Here is a 20,623-nt window from a genome sequence, read left to right as displayed (position 1 = left end):
CGCGTGGCAATTAGGTGGCAATTAGTGAAGAGGTAATTAAAAATGTCTATTAGAAACACGTTGGAAAATCCCGCCGAAGCTCTCGTCGGCACTCTTTTTCCAGTAGATCAACGACGGCTCTCGTGTACAGTGGTTTAAGTTCCAATTTGACTAATTTGTATTTCAGCGAGCTGAGGCCGTCGGTTTTCCAGCGACGCTTTGTTTGACCCATGATTTTGTAGCGGCATCTGAAAGATATTTGGGTTACTGTAGCTAGCGAAGTGCAACTACGCTCTAATGCCAATTTCTTTTTAAAAAAAGTTTTTTGAAATTTGAAAAAAAAAATTGGGTTACTGTAGCTAGTAAATCGACCAAAACTGTAGCTAGTAAATCGACCAAAACTGTAGCTAGTAAATCGACAAAAATTAACTAATTTCGGAAAAAATCAAATTTTTGGAAATTTGAAAAAATCAAAATTGCAAATACGCTCTAATGCTAACTTCTCAAAACACCGTACTTATTGACTGGATTCGTGGCTTCTGTCGAGTGTTTTATCATTTTGTATCTGGCAATTTGTGCTGGATATCTGGAAACTTTCAGTCCGGCCTGCGATGTTCTCGTCGCCAAATCATCGTCCTCCCCGCCCCATCCCCAGAAGTCGTTCGAGAATCCGTTGATGGCTTTGACGTGTTCCTGAGTTAGAGCACTGATTCCTCCGAAGATCGCCGAGTAGGGAAGTCTGAATTTAAGCGATTTGGTTAACCGAATTCTCAAATTTGCGCGTCAAATTGTGTGTTTGCGTACATGATACACCAAACTAAAAAAGAGTCGTAAAATAAAGTGCTGCGTACGCAAACGCTCTCTGGGAAGTTGACGAGCAAATTTGTAAATTCGGTTGGCGCGGTCGGTCGTAGGTCGCCGTTTCTCGGCCAACCATAACGGTAGCCTAATCAGGGAGAAATTGTTTTTTCAAAAATTCCCAAAACCTCACTTATAGTGAAACTTGTCGATAGCGACGCTCATATGCCTTGGCTGTATGGGACACGTGTAGAGATTACGGTCATCTTCTGGTAACAAATCCACGTCATGGAAAATGAAACATTGCCATGGGTAGAGACGAGACGCCACATCGTAGCCAACGTTCATCAGCTGCAAAATTTTGGGTTTCTAGACCAGCTAGAGGTTTTTAGGCCATTTAAAATTTCTTGGGTCAATTTTTGGATTCACTAGGTCAAATCGGATTCCTAGGGCATCAGGAGGTTGTTAGGTCATTTCATATTTTTTGGCCATTCGGAGGTTTCTAGAACATTTTCGAGTGCTAGGCCATAGGGAGGTTTCCAGGCCATCAGTAGGTTTTTAGGTCATATTGGGTTTCTACGCCATATTGGATTTTTCTAGACCACCGGAAGGTTTTTAGGTCATATTGAATTTTCTAGGTTATTTTGGGTTTCTAGGCCATCAGAAGGTTTTCTAGGCCATCTAGAGGTTTCTGGGCCACCAGTAGATTTCTAGGCCAACCGGAGGTTTTAGGCTATTTTCAATTTTCTGGGTAATATTGGATTTCTAGACCACCTGAAAGTTTCTAGGCCATCGAGAGATTTCTAGGTCATTCACAATTTTCTGTGTCATTTTAGATTTTTAGGCCACCTGGAGATTTATCGGCCCTTTTTGATTTTAGTACATTTTTTGGTTTTCTAGGTCACCTGGAGGTTTTTAGGCCAACTTGCATTTCTAGGCCACCAGAAGGGTTTCAGGCCATTTTCTATTTTCTGGGTTAAATCGGAGTTCTAGGCCACCTAGACGTGTCTAGGTCAAATCGGATTACTAGGCCACCGATTCTAAATTTCTAGGCCACGGTCTCACCTTTCCGCGATTGAATGTCTGATTTGCGACTTGTTCTACAACGAAAATTGCATAATCCAATTGTTGTTTGGCTAGCAGGGAATGCAAATTGTGCAGCATGATTCTGAAAATTTTCAAAGTTTTGAATTCCCGCCGTTTGTGAATGTAAGGATTACAATCGGTCGCAAAATTTAATCGAACAGTGTTTGCGTACATGGCACTCAATTTTACGACTTTTTGATTGTGGATGCAAAAATGCTGCAGACGCAAACACGGTGACGCGCAAATGCACGGATTCGGTCGGCTATTTTTGACCGGCCAATTTGAGCCGCTTTTTTCTGCCATTTTTCTGACATTAAATTTCAAATGCGCTCTACTGACAAATTTTTCGAAAACGAGGTTTTTTGAAATTTGAAATTTAAACACATCGAAATATTGTAAGTGCGCTCTAACGTCAAATTGCTCACCGCAAATGCGCCTCTCTATCTCGATACGGTACAATGATGGCTACACGGTGGCGTGCGACGCATTCTGTCGGAATTCCATGCCCTCCAGGATGCGTTTCCGGATAGATTTTTTCGAGTGTCGCAAAGTCTGGCTCATCCAAAAATACACGAATCGGTCCGACGAGATGTGGCGGTGTCTGGTTGCAGTGGGGACGCGTTTCGTTCGCATCGCCGAAGAGAATCGGGCGGATGTCTGGAAATTTGAGATTTTCAGAGTCGTTTTTCATATACAAATGCGCTCTAATGGCGAAAATATTATTTATAATTTTCCGAAAAAAAAGTTTTTTGAAAAAAATTCGAATTTCCTCCATTTTCGTTAGAGCGCGTTTGTGAAAACCGATAATTTGAAAACTTTCTAAAATTTCAATTTATTAAAATGTTTCGATTTCACAAATTCGCTCTAATGTCAACGATGAAGAAAATTTCGAAAACCAAAAATTTCAGAAAAAAATCGATTTTTGTCTGAATTTTTGATCTTCGCAAATGCGCTCTAATGGCAAAAATATTTTTGAAATTTTTCTGAACATTTTTTTTCAAATGCGCTCCAATGACAAAAATAGAGAAAAATATTATATGTATAAATTTTTTTCGAAAATTGAGACCCGGGATTGAATTTCCTATTTTTCGGATGTCTGATTCCACGGAAATTTTAAGATATTTTTAAAAACCAAAATTTTCAAATTTCCCGCCAATTCTCAATAGAGCGCACATTCATTACCTTCCATGAAAGCGGTTTGATTCACTTCGGAAATAGGTGAAAACGTAGAATTCCAGACGTCAAATGGGTCATCTGAAGTGGATGCCGTGTTTCCGAGTACCGCTTCCATCGCGTCGACGTCGGCGATGAGCGTCGAGGAGCCAATGGAGAAGTTCTCGTAAAGAGAGGGGACCTGGAAGAGGAAATTGGATTTCTAGGCCATCGAAAGCAGAAATTTTGAATTTTTTGTGCATTTTTGTGATTTTCTTGTGTTTTTTCCTGTAATTTTCGTAATTTTTTTTGTAATGTTTTCAAATGTTCTGCCCATGGCCGAGTGTGGATTTCTCGGCCACACTTCCACACGCACCTTATAAATCATTGCATGAACGAGAAGAAGGGCGGCACAAAGGACGAAGAATGTTTTGAGTTTGGCGGAGGCCAAATGCCGAAAAGCCATCGATCATGAGTGACGGAGAAGCACGCGAAGAACCTGAGCGGGGAGAGGGAAATTGAAAAAATTGAAAGTTTTTGGGTGAAATTTCATGAAATTAGAAAAAAAAATGTTTTTGGGATTTTGGTTTGTTTGAAGAGAAATTTGGAAAACAGTAAATTCGCTCTATTGACTTTCGAAAATTTGATATTTGAATTTTTCATTGAAAATGTGAAAATCTAGCAGCCAGAAAATGTTTCCGGATTTTTCAGCAAAAACATTGGAAAACAGCAAATGAGCTCTATTGACAAATTTTAAAGAAATTCCAATTTTTAGAAAATTTCGATTTTTTAATTCGAAAAATTTCCAAAAAATGTTTTCCAGAATTTTCAGCGAAAAAAAATTAATTTTTAAGAAAAAAAACTAGAAAACGACTGATGCGCTGTGTTGAAAATTTCAATTTTCGTGAAAAAATGCAAAATTTTCAGAAAATTGCGGTTTTGCGCTCCATTGACAATTCTTTAAAATAAGTACTTCTAATAAATTTTGTAGAAAACAATTTCATCGAAAAGATCAAAGTTTCTAAATATCGTATATAATTCGAAAATTCAAGAAAAGAAAACGACGAACGCGCTCTATTGACCATTTTTAAGAAATTGCGAATAGCGCGAAGGCACAAAAAATTGACAAATTCATTGAAAATTCGATGATTTAGCAGCTAGATTTTAGCTCAGATCGCTCTGAACTTGCCTGGGAAGCGTGGAATTTGAAACGTTTTTTTTTGTTGAAACTTTTGGAAAAAATTGAGTCAAATTCAGAAATTTTGGGGCGCTTTTAGCGCGTTTTTCTATGTTCAAAAAGCAATAGAAAAAAAAACTAGTTACATCAATTTCCACTTTTCTTTTTTCTTCGTTTTATTTGGGTCGAATATCTCTCTCACTTACCTTCATTCGATCGAGTAATTTGATATAGAATATTAGTATGTGTATATAGGTAATTAAATAGCCAAGTCCCTTTTTTAATTGAGCTGGAAAAAATAGATAAACAAATTTATTGATTTATTCAGGTTACAAATATTTTTTTTTCGACAAAAAAAAGTAATATGCAAGGAGAAAAAAGATGAAAAAAAGAGAATAAAAAGAAACCAGGAAGCGGAGAAGAAGGGAGAAAAAAGACAACAATTTTCTTTTCTCTCCCTCTTTTTAGAGAGACGCAGAGAAAAAGAAAAAGGGGTATATGACTGGGAAATTTTCCTCTTCCATTGCTTGTTCTTGCGAAACTATTTTTGTGATTTTTTGACGTCTTCTTTAATTAAAAATGCATTGAAATCATCTCGTAATTAAAAATTGATAAATTTCCCCCATAGAGTGTGTGTAAAAGAAGGAGACGCAGAGAGAGGGGAAGGCGCGCTCTATGGAGAAATATAAATATTTTTCTGTTTTTTTCTCGGAAATCAAAGATTTTCACCTAAAAAACCTTTTTTCAGCGACAATTTCAGATTTTTATTGTTCTAGAACTCTTGACCGTTTAATTTGACGCATTTTGATACCAAAAGAGACTTCAAAAAGTCATTAAAAACTCATTAAAATTCAAATTTTCAGTAATGCCGAAAAAGTTCGCCACCGAGAATCCAAAGGTGACGGCTGCCCGGGACCGGAAGGCCACTGCCAAGAAGGATGAGGCTGATAAAAAGGCCAAAGTAAAATTTTTTTTCAAAATTTTGGAAATTTTTTCAAATTTTTAGGCCGCCGAGGACGCTAAATGGGTAGATGATGATAAATTGGCGAATCGCAAAATGCAGCGGAAGGTAATTTTTAAAAAAATTTAAACTTAAAAGATTAACAAATTCCTTCAGGAGGATGACGAAAAGAAGCGAGAGGAGGCTCTACGGCGAAAAGAGGAGAATAGAAAGATGGCCGAGGAGGAGATGAGTAGTCTTGGAAACAAGAAACCGGCGGCGTCTTCGGCTCAGAAAGTCACAAGGTGCGAAAAGTGGAATTTTGAGAAAAAATTGATTTTTTAGAATTTTAAAATTTTTGAAAAAACAATTTTTTTTGAAAAATTTTTCAAAAATTAATTTCTTTCCCACCCAATTTTTAGCTCAAAAATTCAAATTTGGACTCAATTTCCAGCGAAAATCAACTCTAGACCTTGTTTTCAGAGCTCATATCCACATTCGCAAGGAAGATGAGGAGCGTATCATGCGTGAGCTCGAGGAAAAGCGAAAACAAGAAGCGCAGAAGATCGAGGTGGCCGGCGAGCTGGAAGAGAATTTCAATAAGCTGGAAATCGAGGAGGGCGGAGCCAGAAACGTGGACGAGGCGTTGAGAGTGCTGGGCGATGAGAAGGCTGTCGAGGAGGATAAGCATCCCGAGAAGCGCATGAGAGCTGCGTATTTGGTAAGAAATAAGTGAAAATGGACGAAACATTCGTTTTCAGCGCTAAAAATTGGGCTAGAACCCTTAAAAATGGCCTAGAAAACTCCAGAAAATATTTTTAGGCCATCAATTTTTTTTTCGATATGAAAAGTTTTTGAAAAATCCCCATTGTTTATGGCTTATAAACAAAAAAAATGTATATAAAAGTTTTCATAAACATTTGGAAAAACGAATAGAAAGTCAAAAATCACCCTGGTCTAACTTTGAAGATTTCTAGGCCATCGAACTCACAGTGGCCTAGAAAATGACTTTCTAGGCCATCGAATGTCCCGTGGCCTGAAAAACGATTTTCTAGGCCAGCTGATGTCTCATGACCTAGAAAAATCACACCCAATTATCGATTTTTGCAGGCGTTCGAAGAAAAGCGCATGGCCGAACTCAAAATCAAGCATCCCACATTCCGTTTGTCTCAACTCAAGCAAGTGCTCAAGAAAGAGTGGCAAAAATCGCCGGAAAATCCGCTCAACGCCCGTATTCTTGCACTTTCCAAGTGATTTTTCAATTATTGATTTATCGATTTTCTATGTTTTGAGCCCCCCACTTCTTCCTGTGTCCCCAAAGAAATTTCTATTTTTTCCATCCCGATTGTCGTCTTTGATTATGGGTTATTGATTCTATTCTTTCTTATAGAAATGAATTCGTTTTGTTTTTGTTAGAACGAAATTAGATTTTAGATTTTTTTAATCTCAAAAAAGCTTCTCTCCCTCGTTTTCTCTCTCGAAAAGTTTCGCCGCGCCACACCTTTATCTACGCCTTGCACTCCATGGTGAAGCTGATATGCCCATCCCTAAATTTGGAATATGTTGGATGTGTCCTTAGATTGGGACACATCCAACAAATGTGGTCTAACAATAACGATCTAACAATAACGACTTCAAAAATCTAACAATAACGACTTCATCATCATCGTTAGATGTATCACATCTAGGTTACTGTAGACAGCGATCGGTGCGGCGTGTTTGCGGACTTTTTTTCCATCATTTTTTTATCGCTGAATGTTGTCGCGCTTTTTCCTTTTACGTTTTTTCAGACTTTTAGCGGAACTTTTACCCCAAAAATTCATTTTTCAGAACCAAAGTTACCAATTCGGTCGTCTTTTGCGAAACACTCATCAACTCATCTCAAGACGTGAGTTCGTTTTTTTTACGTTTTTTCAGACTTTTAGCGGAACTTTTTTAGCGGAAAAGTCTCGATTGGAAGAAATTCCGTCATTTCACAACACCATCGGATCACTACGAGACTCCATATCAAAAGAAGGAATTCGTCCTAGATTGCGTCTACATCCACGATATTCTTCGTACGTTGATTCTCGCCGGAGGTGGATACAACGGACCAACAATGAAGGGAGGACCACTCCGAATCCATTTCACCTCCCAACATCTGGAATTGGTCTTCCGCGGACCGTTGGCGAATGGACGAGGATTCTTGGCCTTGAAAACCACGACACCGGAGGCCTCGAAGATTTGGAAGGAATGGAAAAAGGTTCCGACCTTCAGCCACGTTGAGGACGTCGACCACGGGTCTTTGGGCAAACCAGCTAACGTCTTCAAGAACAGACTGAAACTTGCGGAGGAATACTACCTTGGACCCTCCTTCCGAGTTTGGGTTGAATCAGGATTCGCCGCTACTGCTGAGTACCTGAATTCGGATAAAGGAAGACTGGCTGTATTGGAGGTAGTCGCTGCAATGCAGATGTTCTACAACTTCTTGTCGACTCAACCAGCGTACATGGAAGCTGCTGTCAACGATGGAAGAGACGCGTTGGTGCGACTCAAGGAGTTTGTGGAATATTGCAACAAACTTCGTCTGAATTGTTTCACCGCTGATCTTATCGACCAACAACTCGATGAGCCATACAAGATCTACAACAACTCGACTGCGCCAACTCAGAGCTACTGGTATCAGCACTCCGCCAACTTTGACCCCAACTCTTGAATTTTTTGTAGAATAAAAATTGTTTGTTAAAATTGTGTGTTTTACTCCACCTAGGCCAGACGGGACACATCCAACAAATGTGGTTGTTTTCCTCGAGGGCGCGTGGTGTACTGGCTAGCGGCTGCCGTTTTGGTGCGAGCGCTCGCGGGTTCGATTCCTCGGTAGTAAAATTGGTTTTTTTCTTTTTTTCTTTCTTTATGAAGTACGAAAAAGGGTTCAAAAGTGATTTAAATTATGAAAACCAAAATTTCATTAGGCGAACAAAAAACAATTTCACTTTTTTCGGCCGCTTCACCTACATACCTTTCCCCTCCTCGAATTCTCTCTTATCATCAATTATCAAAACGTTGCATATGATGTGAATTGTGTGTGTTCCTTTAATCTCCCTTGCGTACCTTTCTCTCCTTTTCCGTCGAAAGCTTTGACCTGGATTCGCGTTGATAACTGACCCCCTCATCGCTTCCCTTTCGTCGATTTTCCTTTTCAATCGAGATAACAATCATCGGAATCGGAAAAAGAAAAAAGAAAGTCTATTTGGGTTTTACCTGTTCAAAATCATGAAGCTGCCTTTCTTTTTACTACTACTTATTATTCCTATTGGTATGTTTGAAAATCTCCCGTTTTCTCTAGCTCATAATTATGATACTATCTTTTCTTTGACAAGAGATATCTCGGTCCCTGGGAAAGATATCAAATATTTGTCAACTAATAAATTATAGCCCATGTTATTTCACACATTTTACTAGTTTACCATATTTTTCTAACATTAATAGCGACTGAGATAATTGAGGTTGAAATAAGGACACCTAATATTTTGATGCCCAAACGTTGGAGCGCTCAAAAACCACTTAAAACTTTTTGATATGTTTTGAAATTTCGAGAATACACTAATCAAAAACAGAGCATTATATTTGTAGTTGACAAGTTTTTCTCAAATGTTAGCCTAAAAGAGTTATGCCACGTGGAAGAGGCTTACCTCTCCAACGCGCGCTAACTGCAGTAGCGGCGGCGGCGCCTAGATCCACACTTCCAAGTGGCATAACTCCTCATGGCCATATTTTACAAAAAACTTGTCAACTACACATATATAGCTCTATTTTGTTTATTATATTCTGAAATTTTCAGACAAATCGAAAAAGTGTGAACCCTTTTCTTTCCACTCTTTGGTCCTGCCCATTAGAGTCGCCATTGAGCCGCTAATAGTCCGCTTACTGTCAATCGTAGATCAAAAATTCCTCTTTTTTTTCAAAACTTTTATCGTTTTTCATGATCACTATCCCATCACCCTGATGAATCAATGTCCTTAATTTTCACTTTCTCTCTTCTTCTAAATACCGTTTAGAAAAAGAGACTATTTGGAGAAGGAGAAGAGAAAGGAAAAGAAGAGATTTCTCGGAAAAAAAGGAAGAAAGTGATATAAATACTAATCTGATCCCCCGGAAAAATGAACAACAATCAAAAATACCGTAAAACCACCTCCATTTGGTTGCGTCCTCAGAATTATCTCAGTTACTTTTAAAAATATAAAGAAGTTGTCAACTGATAATATGTTTATCATAATATCACAAATATTTTATCAGTTGACACCTTTTTGATATCTTGCACAAGAACCGAGATAATTGAGCTAGAACTTGACAACATTGACTTGTATGCTTTGTGTACACAATGTGTAAAAAATCTACAGTAGGAAATTAAGATATTTTGAGGATTTAATTACAAAAAAAAAATAAGGCTTTTCCAGGATGTCAACTACACGATATGGAAATGACCACCCAGCCTTCCTGGGCGCCAACAGGAAGGTTAAACCAGTTCAATGGATTCGCAACACCTCGACCATCGCTACTACCAGCTAATGCTCAAATGGGTGAGAGCTTTTTTATTTATTTTAAATTTCAAAAATTGCTACAGTAAGCAAGAAGTTTGATCAGCTATATAGCTTGTAAGCCCTACCGTAACCATCATAAAAACAGCCCCCCCCCCCCCCTAACTTTGACCACTTTTATCTCGGCTCCTGTAAAAGATATCAAAAAGTTGTCAATTAGTAAAATTTTGTTGATATTATGATAAATATTTTATTAGTTAATTAATTTTTTATATCTCTTACAGAAAGCGAGATAAATTAAGTCGAGACTGGCGATCAAAAAATTGTTATATCGGAAAAATCGTAAAATTTCAAAAACCCGTAAAAACTAACTAAAATTCACTGATTGCTCTGAAAATTTCCAAATATACAAAACAAAAGTAGAGCTTTATATTTGTCGTTGACAACTTTTTTGCTGAATTTTGGTTCTGAAGAGATACGCCATGTGGAAGCGCCCCTTCTTTTGGCGCCGGCAGTCGTCACTTCCACGTGGTATATCTCATCGGGACCAAATTTTCCTGAAAATTTGTCAACTACAAAAATGAAGCTCTATTTTTGAATAGTATACTCTGAAATTTTCAGGGAAATCAGAAAAATTTGAAACTTTTAAAATAGGCTCCACCCACTTGATCCGCCATTAAGCCGTTTTTAGGCCGCCCACTTTCAAATTTTAGAAATTCAATGTTTCCACCTATTAGATGTGATCAAAATTTTAGTAAAAAAGTTAAAATAGGTGCAAAAATGGTACAAAAAGGTCAAAATAAAATTTTGTATCGAAAAATGACAAATTTTTCTCTTTTTTTGGAATCAGAGATTATGTATTTTGGGTGTCTATGAGTACAAGTGAAAGTTCACACAAAGATCTCTCGAGAACAAAAAATATAGGCCAAACTTATAGACTATTTTTCCGTTTTTCAGAAAAAAAACATGCTGAAAGTGATAACAATACTGCCTTTTGGGAGAAAAATACAAGAGAAAAAAGTAATAATGACATTTTTTCCACTTGACAAAAAATCGTGTTTGTTTGGAGACTAGTTTTTTTCTTCCTTTTTTCTATTGGGGTGATAAGTATCTGACAAAGCAAATATAGGGAAAATAGAGAGGATATATAAAGTTGGGTTCTTAAAAGTATAGAAATTTTTAATTCCAAAAAAATTGTTTTTGGTATTTTTAATAGAAAAAATGCAGACACACATAAACCCTTCAGAAAATTTCGAAAACGAGAAGTTACCTATTTTTTAGAAGAGGTAGAAAACCAAAAAATTTGTTCAACAACTCAACAATCCAATTTTTAAGAAAAAAATTACTTTTTAACTTTGTACTCCACTCGAACAAGTTGCTAGGAGAAATTTGATTTTCTCGTTTTTTATCAACTTTTCAAAGGATAAAAAAGTGCCTAGAACTGATCCGATTTTGTTGAAAATTTCAGAGTATACTAAACAATCTCAGAGCTACATTTTCGTAGTTGACAAGTTTTTTGGGAAATTTGGTCCCGAGGAGATATTCCACGTGGAAGTGACCTACTCTCGCCGCCTAGCGCCGCAGTCGGCGCCAAGATGGAGACGCTTCCACGTGGCATATCTCTTCAGGATCATAATTTACAAAAAAGTTGTCAACTACAAAAATGAAGTTCTAGTTTCGTTTGTTATATCTGAAAATTTTCAGATGGATTGGGCGAGTTTTAGTTATTTTTTGAAGGTGTTGAAATTTGTGATTTTTCAGATAAAACTCATTTTTCGGTTAGTGACTTTATTCGGTTAGTGACTCAATTTATCTCGTTTCCCGCAATAGATATCAAAAAACTGTTAACCGACAAAATGTTTATGATAAGATTAAAAACAATTTACTAGTTGACTACTTTTTGATATCTTTCTTAGAAACCGAGATAATCATCATCTCAATCACCTTCATTTGCTTCTGCAATTCACACCGCACACTTCAACTCAATTTATCTTGCTCCCTGTGAGAGTTATCAAAAAGTTGTCGACTGATAAAGTACTTATCATAACATAAAAAAAACATTTTACTAGTTGATAATTTTTTGATATCTTTCACAGAAACCGAGAAAAGTTAGGGCAAAGTTAGGGGGAAGCTCCTTATACGGGGATTACGGCAGGCTAGGTTTTTTGGAATTTCTGAATCTTTTAGACCCAATTCTAGCTTAATAAAGCAATTTTCCAGTCTACGCCTCTGTGTGGGCCGCCTGGTCCGCTTGGTCCTTCTGCTCCGACTCCAAACGCATCCGTGTCCGAGCGTGCAACACAGTTCGTGGCTTCCGATGCCTCGGGCCTAACCAACAAACCGAAGCATGCGATCCATCGACATCTCCAATTCTCGGAAGACCTCCAAGACCCAATACGATCAATGACTATGATACTGTAGATCCATGGCAAGAGGATCGTGTGGAGGCGTTGAAGCAGCTGTATCCAGATGAATCGATTGATGAGAAGTTGAATCATTTGCCTGATCATGAGAAGGAAAGACTGAGAGCACGTCTACTTCCACCACCAACTCAGATGAGTCATGAGCTTTTGAACAGGCCGGGGAATGAAAGGGATGGTGCTCCAGGAGCAACTCCGGAGAGACTTTTTGGTGCCAGGGCTTTGGGCTCCAAGAGCTTTGCAGTTCCCAATACCCCGATTCAAATCAACGGAAAGGATGCTCTAAAATTTCCAGAACTTCTAGCAGATGATCAATTCTTCTCAGACATTTCCAATGCTGAGAAATCAGTAGTCTCGGATAATCAGAATCAAAATCAAAAATTGGAGGACTTTTCGAAAATAGAAGACTTCCAAGCTTCGGTAGACGCTGCTGAGAATCAACGGAATCTGGAAGAATTTGAGAAACTCGTGGAAGAACATGAGATTCCTAGGCCACCAAAGAATCGCGGAGAGGGGACATTTAGTGCGAAGAAGGCTCCAGAATCTGCTCTAAAAAAAGAATCCGAATCTTCGGAAATGCAAAAATTGGAAGAATCGATGGATGGACCACAGTTCCGGGAGAAAGAGTTTAAGGAGGATGTTTTTGGGAGTATTGAGGACTTGATGACTACAAAGACTACACAGACTACACAGACTACAACTCCATCGACCACCACCACCACGACTACAACTCCAAGGACCACCACAACTACTGCTCCGACCACGACCACAACCCCTACGACCACCACGACCGCCTCGACCACTCGCCGACCGCCGACACGTGTCACTCCACGCCTACCTACAGTAATCCCAGAGGATCATGTAGAATTGGTCACGCCCACAATGGTTTTCAAAACTGCCGAGCAGAAAATGATGTCTCCCGAAGTTATAAACTTTTTCGAGGAGGTGGAGCATGTGATGGTGGAGCAGGCGGCGACGACGAGGAAACCATGTGAGTACAAATACTACAAAAACTACGAGCTACAAACTAAAAAGACTATAAAAACTACAAAAACTACAAGAACTAATATCTGTTTCCAGGGAAGAACGCGATTCACTATGGAGAAGTGTTCCCACGAATTCCATTCGCCACGCTCACTCAAACTCCGCCCCCAACGACAACCACCACGACGCCATCAGGATTCCCAATTCCAGAAGAGATATCGCTTGACACGTTGCACGCGTTGGATTGGATGCTGGCTAATATGACGAAGGCTGCAGAAGAAGGAGGATTGGGAGATGGGTTAGTGACTAAAAAGACTAAACAGACTACAAAGACTACAAACTATGAAAACAACGAACTATAAGGTACAAAGTACAAACTACAAAGACTACAAAGACTGAAACCTACAAAAACTACTCTGATAATTTTTGAAATTTTTGAAATATTTTGAATTTTTAGGGTTTTTGCGAAAACTACAAAGACTACAAACTAAAAACTACAAAGACTACAAAGACCACAAAGACTACAAACTACAAAAAAACTCCAAAATTGCAGAAACGAACTCCGCCTCCGTTTGGACTCCTCCTCGCCAAATGAATCGATTCCTGCATCCACAAAACTCCTTTCGAAAAAACCAAAATCTTCCAAAAAATCGAAAAAGAATCGTGTCAAGACCCACCGTACAAAAGTGATCCAATTGCATTACGGAGAAGTGAATCCGGCGGAAAATGCGGATCGAAAATTCCCGAAATTCCGAAATCGAAATGCGCATCGTGCCAAGATTTTTGGAATTAAGACGTCGTCGATTCCAGAAGACCAACTGAAAATTCAGACGAAGAAGGAGGAGCTGGTGGATGAGATTAATGATTTGAGAGATTTGATGGAGCAAATGGATGAGAGAATTGAGTCGAGATCCGCTCTGATGGAAGAGAATTTCGATAGTTTAGTCAAACCGAAACATGTGAGTTTTCAATGGAAAATTTTGGGAATTTTCAAATTTCTAATTTTGGACAAGTATTTTGGAAAATTGGATCCCGAGGAGATATGTCACGTGGAAGTGACCTAGTCTCAAGGCGCTGCCTCGCCTTGCGCGGCAGTCGGCACCAACAAACGCTTCTACGTGGCATATCTCCGCGGGACCAAAATTTACAAAAATTTTGTCAACTACAAAAATGAAGCTCAAGATTAGAGCTTTAGTTTTGTTGTTAGCGACATTTTTGTAAAATCAGATCTCGAGAAAATATGCCATGTTGAACAGGCACAACTTGGAGCCGCTGCCAACACCACTGGTGGCGGCGGCGCCTCGCGGTACACACACTTCCACGTGGCATATCTCTTCGGGACCAAATTTTACAGAATAGTTGTCAACTACAAAAATGTAGCTCTATTTTTGTTTACTATATTCTGAAATTTTCAGACAAATCCGAAAAGTTTGAACCTTTGAATCAGGTCGTGCTCTACTGAGCCGCCATTGAGCCGTTTTTAAATTGCCAACTTTCAAATTTTAGCGATTTAGGATTTTTTTTAAAAATTAGAAAGTTGTAAATTCTACAAACTTGAAGAAATTCAAAAAATCCCGAGTTTGAAAATTTCTAATTTCTGAAATTCGATTTTTCGAGAAATTTCAAAAAACAGAAAAAAAATCCAAAAAAGTTGAGAATTTCTGAAATTCAAAGAAATTTCAAATTCCACAAATTTTAGAATTTTTCCAAAATTCTGAAAATCCTGAAATTTTTCCAAAATTCTGAAAATCCACATTCGAAGATTTCAAAAATTTAAAAAGTCAAAAATCTTCTAAACATCCTAAAATCATCTTTTTCCAGGAACACGACTCTCCATACCGACATCGACAAGTCTAAATTTTCGAAAATTTGAAGGAATTCAAAATTTTCGAAAAAAGAAAATTTATATAAAAATGTGCAGATCTTACCTCCAAGGAACGTCATCTCGAAGTTGAAATTTTTTTTGTATTTTTAATTACTGATTAATTACTTATTTAATTAACTCTGGACCTAGTTGTGTTTTTGATAATTTAATAAAAAATTTTATTAAATATTTTATTTTCAAAAACGATTATACAAAAAAAGTAGTTCTAACCAGCAGAATCTATTCGGGGGAAAGGAAGCAAGCTATTTACAAAAAACCGAGGAATTTCAAAAAAAATGAGCGGGAAAATATATTAAGACTGCACACACTGTTGCCCGTGTCTCTGGAACTGTCGAAGGGTCTGGTGTCGAACGCCATAGGTCTCCTTGTAGTTTTTGATAAATTCGAACGGGTCCGCGTGACGGCGAGTGATGAATCCTTCGACTTCTTCTTTCTCCAGAACAGGTTCCCAAATTAGGACATCATCGTCGATTCCCGACGTGGCAATGAGGAAGGCTTCTGGATGCGGTTGGACGATGTTCAGAATGTGATCGTCGGCTTTCCAGATTCCTTGAAGTCGAGATGTGTCACGGTTCCAGACAAACATATGGCCACAGTCAGATCCGGCAACTGGAATAATTGGATTTGGGGATTTATATTGATTCGAAGGATCTTAGATTTTCAGATTCCTAGATTCCTAAATTAGCAAACTCTGAAATTCCTAGGATCCTAGATTCCTATATTCTTAGATTCCTGGATTCCAAAATTCTCAGATTCTTGGATTCGTGGGTTCTTAGATTCCTGGATTCCAAGAATCCTTAGATTCTTAGGTTCTTAGGTTCCTAGATTCCTAAATAGATCTTTCGATGCCTGAATTTCAAGTTTCTCAAATGTTGAGATTCCTGGATCGTCAGATTCTGAGGTTGTCAGATTTCTAGATTCCAAGGTTCCTAGACTTTTAGATTCCTTGATTAGTAGATTCTTAAATTCCTAGAACCTTGTATTCTTAGATTTTCATATTTCTAGATTCCTAGACTTCTAGATCCTTAGATTCCTGGATTCCTACCCCCTTACCAATATACTGATCCCTGGAGCCAAAGAAATTCGCTTCTTTGATATCTGTCTGACAATTCGACGTGCCAACGAATCGTTGTGTGTAGTCCATATAACCCGGTTTGCTTGCCAAATTGTTTTGATCTTCGTTTTCTTTTAACTGTAAGTTAGAACTTGCACTTTGAGCTTAATTATCTCGACTCCTATGAGAGGTATCCAAAATCTGTCAACTGATAAATTAGTTATCATAATATCATCAATATTTTATCAGTTGACAACATTTTTCTAGTTACAGTAGTTTTTGAGATATGCGCCTTTAAAGTTTGCATAGCCTGAGACAGCTCAAAGGTGCATATCCCCAAAAACTACTGTAGGTAGAAAATATGTGTTAACTAATAAAATATTGATGATATCATGATAACTAATTTATCAGTGGACAGATGTTGGATATCTTTCATAGGAACCGAGATAATTGAGCTCAAAGTGCACGAATATAGTTGACTTCTCTAAGAGAATTTACGGTAGTTTTTTGCCTTATAAGCCCCAAAAGCTGCTTTAAAGAAGCTTTAAAGCCCCAAAATGCTCCCTGTAACCTACCATCACCACATCCTTCTCCATGTTATCAATCGCTTCCGTTTCTCGATTCGGATACCACTTCCTGAACACCTCAACACACGTCTTCGCGTATTCTGGAGTCTCCAAACTCGTGAAACTTTTGATCAGCCGGAACAACGCCTTTGAGTTTCCTTGATGGATTTCCAGTGCTTTCACACAATCCCGAATGCATGCATAGGTATCGCCACGTTGTCGTCGGACTAACAGAGCAGTCGCCCGGTTTGAATAGCACACACTTCGGAAGGCACGGTCTTTGTAGTTGCGGGAGATCAGTTCTGGAAATCAATCTATATAAATTTTATGGAAATTGGTTCACTACGAAAAAAGTTATGATAGTTTCAAAAATGGGGTTGAGTCAACGGGTAGCGCGACAACCACCTCCGTGTGGCTGCGCCTTCTGTAGCACTCTGCCACTTTGACACTAATTATCTCGGTTCCTGTAAGAGCTAACAAAATGTTTCCAACTAATAAAATGATTGAAATTTTAAGACAATCATTATATCAGTTGGAACTTTTTTCATATCTCCGAGAGGAAGCGAGATAATTGAGCTAAAATTGGGCTATCATTAAAGCAAGCACGGTTCTCAATAGAACGAGATTGCTCACTCCTGAAGGATAGGAGGTTGATAAAGAAAACATTTACATTTGATCTGCATAATTTTCATCAAAATCGGTCTATTAGGAAAGAAGTTATGATAATTTGAAAATGTATTTGAGTCAACGGGTAGCACGACAACCACCTCCGTTTCATTGCGCCTTCTGACGCACTCTGCCACTTCGACACTAATTATCTCGCTTCCCGTAAAAGATACCAAAGTTTTTCCAATTGATAAAATATTTATTATAATATCAGTTCATTGCGCTACCCGGGGAACTGATTTCTGGAGTTCTTAAAGGTGGGGGGACATGAAAAAAATAATGTTCTCGAAATTCCTTTAAATGATGCCCCTCGAGGAGTTGAACTTGTGAGGGCGATGATTGAGGGTGCGGCGCCGCTACCGACTGAGCCACGCGGGCAAAGAGAAAGCGCCTACCCGATTGCATACATAAAGGCGAGGACGACAGCTGTACGCGGAGTGACATTAAGCGTTGTACACCGCCCCGATAGAATGCATACTCTAGCTACAAAAAAACTACGAAAAATCTCCTGTCCCCCCACCTTTAATAGCCAACCTGAATAATAATCCACCGCTTTCGAGAACTTTTTCTCCTTCAACATCATATGTCCAGCTTCACGAAGATCGGGATACGGTAGATTATTTGAACTGATTGTTGGCTCTCCATCTCCCCCCAAAACATCATTTAACCTCTCCATGGTCCGTGGAGCATCGTATGAATCAATTGGGAAGACACAGATGCCTCCACTGTTCCCCTGATTTACAACGACTTCTGTTCCAGTCTTATTAAATGCCACGTGGGTGGTTTGGAATGTATCTGCATCGGCGTCTACTGAAAAAGTGGCCTTGAAAGTTAGCTCTCAAGGTGGGCGGCCGAAAAATTGCTCAACGGCGGCTCAAGAGTGGGCGAGGCCTATTTAAAATTGGCCAGATTTGTCTGGAAATTCCAGAGTATACTAAGCAAAACTAGAGCTTCATTTTTGTAGTTGACAACTTTTCATGAACATCTGACCCAGAGGAGATAAGCCACGTGGAAGCGCCCCAGGCACCGTCGAGAAGAGCCAAAAGATGTGCGGAGCCTCCACGTGGCATATCTGCTCAGGACCAACATTTACAAAAAAGTTGTCAACTACAAAAATGAAGATCTAGATTTGTTTTGTGTATTCCGAAATTTTCAGAGAAATCTAGCCAGTTTGAAATAGGCTCCGCCCACTTGAGCTACTCAAAAAATTTCTGGAAAAATCGTCTTACATGGATTCAAAACCAATAACGGATTGCTGAAATTTCGACGATCATACAGCCTAACGGGCGTTTCGTCGAATCCCACAACGATCTGAAATTGAATTTCAAAAATTAAAAATTTCATGTTAGGACCTACCAAATGAGGTTTGACATCAGAAACCGCCACGGATTTGCATCCATGTGAATCCTCGTTGACCGTCCGAACAACGACTTCAGGAGCTTCTAGACGAGTGTCGAATTGTCTGGAAATTCGGAATTCAGGGAATTCAAAAATTTAAGAATCCAGGAATTTGAAAATCAAAGAATCTAAGAATTTGGAAATCGAAGAATCTGAGAATCTAGGACTCCAAACATCTAGGAATCCAAGCATCTAGAAATCTAAAAGTCCTAGGAATCCAGAAACATAGGAATCCAGAATTCCGAAAATTCTAAAATTCAATCTATACTACAGTATCCATAGCTACAGTAACCCACTGATCTGCAGGCTTGATTTTTCGATTTCACCTTTTGATGTCCAATTCCTTCAGGGCTACAGTAAATTGATTAATTTTTGGATTTTAGACTTTTTGGATTTTTAGGATTTTAAAATTTTAGAATTACTGCAGATGGAAGTACCACGATATAAAACCACATAAAAAGCGCTTGCTCAACGAGAAATATCGGATGGATCCAGTGTTTGGGAATCAGGAGCACTGGTATCAGCCACTGCAGACAATACATTCTGGCTAAAAATATTTTTAATTAGTTAATTTATCGATAATTATCGCAAAAATTCGCGAAAAAACGGCTGAAAAACGATAAAAATTGCGATAATTCCCCCGAGAATCAATCGGGGCAAAATAGAAATGTGTGCAACTGTGCGTCTCGGTGTTAGCACATCATACAGCATAGCTGACGACATGTTGGCCAGCACGAATACATCTGAAATTGCAGAGGTTTTTCCAAACGAATTTCAAACCGATTTTTGATTTTCAAGTTGTTAAAAGATTGCTCAAATATCGATTGTTTTAGTTTTCAGCACAAAATTTGAAGAGGATATAAGGAAAATACGGAAAAAATGGCTAAGAAAAACTTACATTTTGACATTTTTTTAGCTAATTGTTGTCTTGAAATTCCGGATTTCCCCCCAATTTTAACCAAATTTTCGTTGTATTTCAAGCTTTTTTAAAGTAAAAATTTTGAAAAAAAAGTGTTTCCAGGTGAATTATGCTGACCGCATTGGAGAAGAGATATGAAAAGGCGAGATTTGGAAGTTTGTTTCCAGATATCATTGATGAAAATATGCTAATCGATTCGTTTGAGTGTTGTGATACACTTGAAGTGAGTAAAAAATCCTACAATTTTTTTAAATCCGAAAGTTCCTAAAATTCCAAAAATCCTAAAAATCAAAATTTCGAAAATCCTAAAGTTCTAGAAATCTTAAAATCCTAAATTCTTCCAGGGCCACACCGGGTGTGTAAACACGCTCCGTTGGAATCGAAACGGCCAACTTCTGGCATCTGGATCCGACGATCGTCATGTGAAAATCTGGAGAGCCGGATTGGAAGTCGAATCTCTAGCCACTGGACACGTTGGAAATGTGTTTGCAGTCGAATTTCTTCCAGGATCATCGGATAGAAAATTGGTGACCGGAGCCGCGGATCATATAGTTTTTCTTCATGATTTGGAAGTGAAAAATGGGGGAAAACGACGATGGGAGCTGGAGGGAAGAGTCAAAAGGCTATGTACACTGGAACAGGAATCTACTCTTTGGTGGGCCGCGGTCGAGGCCGTTGAGGGTGTACAGTAGGTTTTTTTTCCATTTTTCGGAATATTTGGATTTTTGAATTTCTGGATCCTGAGATCCTTAAAAATTGGAAAGTGTAGATTACTGTAGCTCTTGTCACTGGCGAATCGCTTATAGATTTATTTAGATTACTGTGAATTGGATTGATGTAGTTTGAAGCAACGATGGATTACTGTAGCTGCGGTTTCCTTTAATTGGATTACTGTAGCAAATTGTATGAATACGGTAGCTCTGAAGACATCAGACCTTAGCATGCAATTTTTTGGGTTTTGGATTTTTAGAAATTTTCGGATTTTAGATTTTTCGGATTTTTAGAATTTTTGGATTTTAGGATTTTAGGATTTTTAGGTTTTTTAGAATCTTAGAATTACTGTATTTTGAAGCAACAATGGG

General features: G+C 38.5%; 6 protein-coding genes across 6 annotated transcripts in view; 4 read left to right on the top strand and 2 right to left on the bottom strand.

Moving 5' to 3' along the window:
* Positions 1 to 49: 49 nt before the first annotated feature.
* Cbr-bre-4 lies at positions 50 to 3,481 on the bottom strand (the record flags this gene model as incomplete). The annotated part of the gene is made up of 7 exons (XM_002638892.1): positions 50 to 227; positions 497 to 718; positions 971 to 1,128; positions 1,843 to 1,945; positions 2,289 to 2,520; positions 3,046 to 3,217; positions 3,392 to 3,481. 7 exons carry the CDS (start codon positions 3,479 to 3,481, stop codon positions 50 to 52), a joined length of 1,155 nt encoding a protein of 384 aa, XP_002638938.1.
* Positions 3,482 to 5,057: 1,576 nt separating this feature from the next.
* On the top strand, positions 5,058 to 6,386 carry CBG22164 (the record flags this gene model as incomplete). Its single annotated transcript, XM_002638891.2, has 5 exons — positions 5,058 to 5,153; positions 5,199 to 5,261; positions 5,310 to 5,437; positions 5,616 to 5,853; positions 6,243 to 6,386. The coding sequence occupies 5 exons, from the start codon at positions 5,058 to 5,060 to the stop codon at positions 6,384 to 6,386; spliced, it is 669 nt and encodes a 222-aa protein (XP_002638937.2).
* A 501-nt stretch (positions 6,387 to 6,887) lies between these two features.
* Positions 6,888 to 7,827, top strand: CBG25185 (the record flags this gene model as incomplete). Its single annotated transcript, XM_045241925.1, has 3 exons — positions 6,888 to 6,892; positions 6,963 to 7,020; positions 7,072 to 7,827. The coding sequence occupies 3 exons, from the start codon at positions 6,888 to 6,890 to the stop codon at positions 7,825 to 7,827; spliced, it is 819 nt and encodes a 272-aa protein (XP_045100497.1).
* A 557-nt stretch (positions 7,828 to 8,384) lies between these two features.
* On the top strand, positions 8,385 to 14,910 carry CBG22163 (the record flags this gene model as incomplete). Its single annotated transcript, XM_045241920.1, has 6 exons — positions 8,385 to 8,427; positions 9,569 to 9,691; positions 11,870 to 13,060; positions 13,150 to 13,351; positions 13,607 to 14,012; positions 14,875 to 14,910. The coding sequence occupies 6 exons, from the start codon at positions 8,385 to 8,387 to the stop codon at positions 14,908 to 14,910; spliced, it is 2,001 nt and encodes a 666-aa protein (XP_045097499.1).
* A 320-nt stretch (positions 14,911 to 15,230) lies between these two features.
* Positions 15,231 to 20,623, bottom strand: part of Cbr-adpr-1 — a gene marked incomplete at both ends in the record, with an annotated part of 6,956 nt that continues 1,563 nt past the window's right edge. The window contains 6 exons of the mRNA XM_045241911.1: positions 15,231 to 15,547; positions 15,992 to 16,130; positions 16,568 to 16,860; positions 17,759 to 18,034; positions 18,454 to 18,535; positions 19,329 to 19,365. Of these exons, the coding sequence (XP_045097498.1) occupies positions 15,231 to 15,547; positions 15,992 to 16,130; positions 16,568 to 16,860; positions 17,759 to 18,034; positions 18,454 to 18,535; positions 19,329 to 19,365 (1,144 nt within the window). The remainder of the gene's footprint in view (positions 15,548 to 15,991; positions 16,131 to 16,567; positions 16,861 to 17,758; positions 18,035 to 18,453; positions 18,536 to 19,328; positions 19,366 to 20,623) is intronic.
* On the top strand, positions 19,651 to 20,233 carry CBG22161 (the record flags this gene model as incomplete). Its single annotated transcript, XM_002638888.1, has 2 exons — positions 19,651 to 19,764; positions 19,886 to 20,233. 2 exons carry the CDS (start codon positions 19,651 to 19,653, stop codon positions 20,231 to 20,233), a joined length of 462 nt encoding a protein of 153 aa, XP_002638934.1.

This window comes from Caenorhabditis briggsae, assembly GCF_000004555.2.
Source record: "Caenorhabditis briggsae complete genome, chrI, whole genome shotgun sequence".
NCBI classification, from domain to species: Eukaryota; Metazoa; Nematoda; class Chromadorea; order Rhabditida; family Rhabditidae; genus Caenorhabditis; species Caenorhabditis briggsae.
Note: the sequence above shows the minus strand (reverse complement) of the source record. Positions and strands in the feature narration are given on the sequence as shown.